The sequence below is a fragment of the Triticum aestivum genome, chromosome 3D, assembly GCF_018294505.1.
Source record: "Triticum aestivum cultivar Chinese Spring chromosome 3D, IWGSC CS RefSeq v2.1, whole genome shotgun sequence".
Taxonomy (NCBI): domain Eukaryota; kingdom Viridiplantae; phylum Streptophyta; class Magnoliopsida; order Poales; family Poaceae; genus Triticum; species Triticum aestivum.
In genome coordinates, this window is record NC_057802.1 from 584,618,812 (window position 1) to 584,623,900 (window position 5,089).

The 5,089-nt window shown below is 47.7% G+C and overlaps 1 protein-coding gene across 1 annotated transcript; it reads left to right on the forward strand.

The window, feature by feature from the left end:
- The first annotated feature begins 2,393 nt into the window (after nt 1–2,393).
- On the forward strand, nt 2,394–3,149 carry LOC123075639 (dirigent protein 22-like). Its single transcript, XM_044498196.1, has one exon. It carries the CDS (start codon nt 2,436–2,438, stop codon nt 2,961–2,963), a length of 528 nt encoding a protein of 175 aa, XP_044354131.1. The 5' UTR covers nt 2,394–2,435; the 3' UTR covers nt 2,964–3,149.
- Nucleotides 3,150–5,089: the final 1,940 nt, after the last annotated feature.

Here is a 5,089-nt window from a genome sequence, read left to right on the forward strand (position 1 = left end):
AAAATCCTTGAAGCAAATAGTTACTAGGTTCCAGCAAGAAAAGGCTTCAGTTCCAGCATAACAAATTCAGTAGCAAAAAATAGCTCCAATCGTCAGTTGTAGCAAAAACAATACCAGCTTCCAACAAAAGAATAGATCGGTTCCAGCAAAAACAAATTCAGAGGAGAAGAGCTCCACAGTCGATTGTAGCAAAAAACAAGATAGTTCCAGCAAAATAATATGCCGGTTCCAGCAAAAAGAACACCTCGCAACCAACCGAGGGCTGACAATGTCGCCAAAAATCATGCCTCGCCGCCGGTGGTCACGAAACAAAAACATCTCAGCGATCCAGCAAAAGAATTTACGGTTGTAGCAAAAAAAAAGATGGTGGAAGCAAAAAATGACTGGTTCACCTCGCAGCTCCACCGGACCTGGTTGTAGCTCCGCCGGACAACGCTTCCAGCTTTTCTCGGCCATGGTTGTAGCACTCCCTCGCCAGCATGTAGGAGCCTTGCAGCTCCGCTAGACCGTGGTTCCAGCTTTCTCCGACCATGGTTGCAGCTCCTCGAAACTACGGTTCCAGCACCGCGCCAAGCCAATCCACGCCGGCGGCCACATAGCTTGCAGTTGCCGGCCGGTCTCCAGCACCATACCTCATCGGTGCCGCAGGCCATGACCTCGCCCCTTGCCACACGCGGTGGTGGGTTACTCTCAAGGTAGCGCCCGTTCGCGGCGGAGTTTGACGCGGGATAGACAGAGGGCAGGTAGGTGCCGGATCGATGACGGTCATCGCCGGCGACCGGTGAGAAGTTATTTGGGAGCCACAGGGAAAGAGGGGCGTGAGGGGATAAGAGGGAATAGTTAGTGGTGGAACGAATGGCTAGAACTCTAGGAGCGCTTCGTGCCGCAGGATAACAAAGAGTAAAGCGGTGGTGCGTGGGGCCGTCACCAGCGTGGACGTGACAGGCCGAGTTTCAGCCGGTCGACCGGTTCTAAACGTTTTCCTTGGCTGAAGCAATCTCCCTTGAAAACATACGGACTGCCACTCTTTTCAATCGAATACGGGAGAGTCCAAAGTGAGGAAGACTCGTGCATGGCATAGGGGAGCACCTTTCATCTTTCATCGATGGCTGTGAACAAATAATATATTAATTGGATGGACGAAATATCTTAGTTTGTAAACTAATCTTACTGATGTGGGTTAACATGGAACCTCGTTTGTTGCTTCCAATTAGTAAATATAAATATAAAGATTAATTTTAAAATTTAATAGCTAAACTAATCTTACTGATGTGGGTTAACATGGAACCTCGTTTGTTGCCTCTAATTAGTAAATATATAAGATATATGACCGGGTTGGTAGATCCCTATATCCACAGTCAAATATGGGAAGGACATGGGATGTCCGCGCAGCCCTCCATGTAGGTGTGGCCCATCCCGGATCACTTTTTCTTTTCCTTTATTCTTCCGTTTCTCTTTGTCTCTCCATCTTCGTCAATCACATACATTTGACCGGGCAATTTAAGGAAGATGTAGGGAACATGGTTGCATGCATGCATAAATGAGGGTCAAAACGAACACACCTGACCGGCAACGTCCGTGGGCGTTTGGAGACCAATATTAGCCAATCATGGTTGTATATGCTCTTAGGTCCTCAAGTAGGGTTCTGATTTACCACCACCAAGTCGTACTTCCTCTGTCCGAAAATACTTGTCGAAGAAATGAATGTATATAGACGTATTTTAGTTGTAAATACATCTATTTTTATCCATTTCTCCGACAAGTATTTCCCAAGGGTGGGAGTAGGTGTTAGTGCTGCAGGACATTTTCACCTTGTGCTAGCTGGCTCCAGAGCATGGGAGGCTTTGTTCAGCAAGGGAGAGAGTCGATCTAGAACAGAGAACCAAAAGCACTCGTTTGGTGTCACTCTTCAATCTCTGTCTTCCATCACCTCACATTCCTCCGTATTTCCATCACCTCACATTCACTCACACAACCGAGGAGTGTATCATATCTATAGACGTACATGACACAACTGATCTAACAAGTACCAACTTTCCCTCACACGTACAATATCGACTTCACTACAGCACTGCTACAAGAGTACGGCTCTCTAGAGACACCACTCTAATACAAATTTTCTAAAGTGCTACAGGAAATGAAACCACCATACCGCCTGCTAGCTAGAAAGATACGGACCACAATGTACGCCGCCCTGCGAGGACGGTGGTTGCGCACTGTTGCAGATGAGCCGTTGTACCTACTGCGAAGTAACTTCTAGTAGTTCCCTTGCTGAAGCAACGAGCCGACTTTCGTAATGCGCCGCGTAATGTACGTATACCCGCTTTCGCGCCTAGCCGCAGCGCATAAATACTAGCGTACGCACACAGCACGCGTTACAGCCAAGCCCAGAAAAGCATCACAACAGCAAAGCACCGACTACTCAAGGGAAATCCATGGCCTCTGCCGCGCTCTTGGTCCTCCTCGCCCTGGCCACCATGCAGCCGCAGACCACGTCGTCCCAGAAGGAGACGCACCTCAAGGTGTACTGGCACGACGTGGGGAGCGGACCGGACCCGACGTCGGTGCCTGTGGCGCGCGCGGCCACCACCAACACTTCCAAGGCAGCCTTCGGCCTCGTGATCGTCATCGACGACCCGCTCACTGACGGGCCCGGCCTCAACTCATCCAGGCTCATGGGCCGCGCCCAGGGCACCTACATCGCCGCCGGCAAGGACCAGCTGGCGCTGCTCATGCTCATGAACTTTGTCTTCACCGCCGGCAAGTACAACGGCAGCAGCGTCGCCATTATGGGTCGCAACGCCGTGTTCACCGAGGTTCGTGAGATGGCTGTCGTCGGCGGTACCGGCGTTTTCAGGTGGGCTCGGGGGTACGCACAGGCCAGGACGCACACCTTGGACCTCAAGACCGGCGACGCCACCGTTGAGTACAACGTATTCGTCATGCACTTGTCCCGGCCGTGATCAAATTTTACCCAGAGTTAAATACCATGAATAAGAATTGTATGCTCTGGCTGCTGTTTAACTTGGTTTCATTTCATACAATGGAGCTGCTTTCCGTGAACCTTTTTCCCGAATTCGTGTGATGTCAATGACAATGAAATGTTTCCGCAAAAAGAATGACAATGAAATGAATGGTGTTGTTGTTTATGTGTTACAAGTCGTTCTTCTTCTTTTTGATCTTTTATTAGGCTGTGTGCATAGTTGATATCCCGACTTAGTCTTGATATTGTATCATTATAGAGGTCAGATGTAATTGTTATGAAGATGTTATCATCTTAATGTTAATATGTTACTACTAAAAAAGAAAATTAATTACATCATTGCTGTTGCTTTGATTCTCATCAAAATAGCCAAGAATGTCTGATGTAACAGTGCCAAGAAGGGATTGTAGTAAGTTGGAACCACATGGAACACTTCCTGTTGTACATCGGATAGGAAACAATTATCAGACGTTTCATACGCTGTGAATATAGTGTTGGTTTTCTCTCGTATACTAGATCAATGATGGCGCATGTTGTCACGTCCATCCATTGTTTCTATTAAAGGAGAGTCAAAACGTTGGCCTCACCACATTCTGCCCTCCGTTAATTTTCTTTATCGCCCTTCTCCACTCCTCTTTTGATTTTTTTTCTACTCACCCATCTCTCTCACATAAGTAAAACTCGCTCTTTCTATCTCCGACTGCGTCTAGTTTTCTCATGTGTTTTTCCTTACCAAATCAATCATCTCCTAGGTTCCCAACCATGTCTGCTCCATCGCCCCGCGATGGCTATCCACTCCCGCTCCAATACCTCCGCCATGGTCCCACTTAGACGCCATTGCCGCCTTGCTCACACGATCCTGCCACCACCACCTTGCTCGTGCAGCTGGCGTCGGTGGTGGAGGAGAGGAGGCATGACCATCTGACATACATGGCCTGAAGAACCGCAGCGACAAGCAATGTGCGTGGGTGCAGGTGGGCGCGGTGACGGCACGTTCAAGGTGGTGCAGGTTTCCATGCTGGGCACAGGCAATGGCTCAACCTATTGACAAACAACTTCTGCCCCCTTGACCCAATCTTCATCTACCCATCCATGATCCGTCGTGAATTGAAATCCTATCATCCATTTCATGCATGCAAACCAAATATTAAACAATTTATGTAACGACTATCGTATAGCAAGTCATAAGTCATAACCATGCCATAGCTAGGCAATCCTCGCCTTGGGCTTAAGGGTGTTCACTATGAGCTCATCCTCAAGGACCCCGAGGATGAGAGTGAACTGCCTTTCCCGCACAACCATGTCCACGAGAAGCTGTCGATGCTCCTCCACGGTGGCTGGGTCGTCATCTGCGCGTCACTCTCCATCGTGGAGTGATATGGACAAGACCTTTGATAGCCCGCCGCTCATGCTTGCGACGTGCATGGCTGAGGAATGGCCCACTTATGGGCTTAGTTCGTCAACGAGAAGGTGAGTATCTCGCTGCAATCATGAACCGATCAAAACAGCTTGCTTTACTGTTGATATTTACAATAATAAATTTATTAAAAATGGAACTAGAATATATCAGAATAATATCTTCCACATTCTCCTCATGCATGAATAGTAGCATCAGTAAATAGAGGTTGGCTGCATGTTATAGTGCATCGTGATATGCATTCTGGCGTCAGGGGAATGACTTTTGCTGAAAAATAAAAAATAAAAATCGGTGATGTGGACGCATTGCATATACTTGATGATGTGGATGGCTTCCATGTGTTTAATGATTCATAGAGCTTTCCTGTGCCGGAAAAGAAATATGGAGGGATTACATTTACTTGATGACATGGAGTGATATGTGGCATGTGTGGTAAAGTGAGGTGCGTGCATGTTTAGAAAAACAGGAGTAGTGAGGATCAACTATTCATGCATATATGATTTATTAACGATCAAGATTTGTTGTTAACTTTCTATCCACTTTGTTAATTGCTAGACGCCTATATGCAGTGCTTTATGTATATGGCGGGGCTGCTGAGCTGGATGGGCCTTGGCGAGGTTGGCAATGCAGAACCTAACGCTGCTGGAGGGATGGCCTCTATAACGGACCAAGAGGTTCTTCGAAGGCGA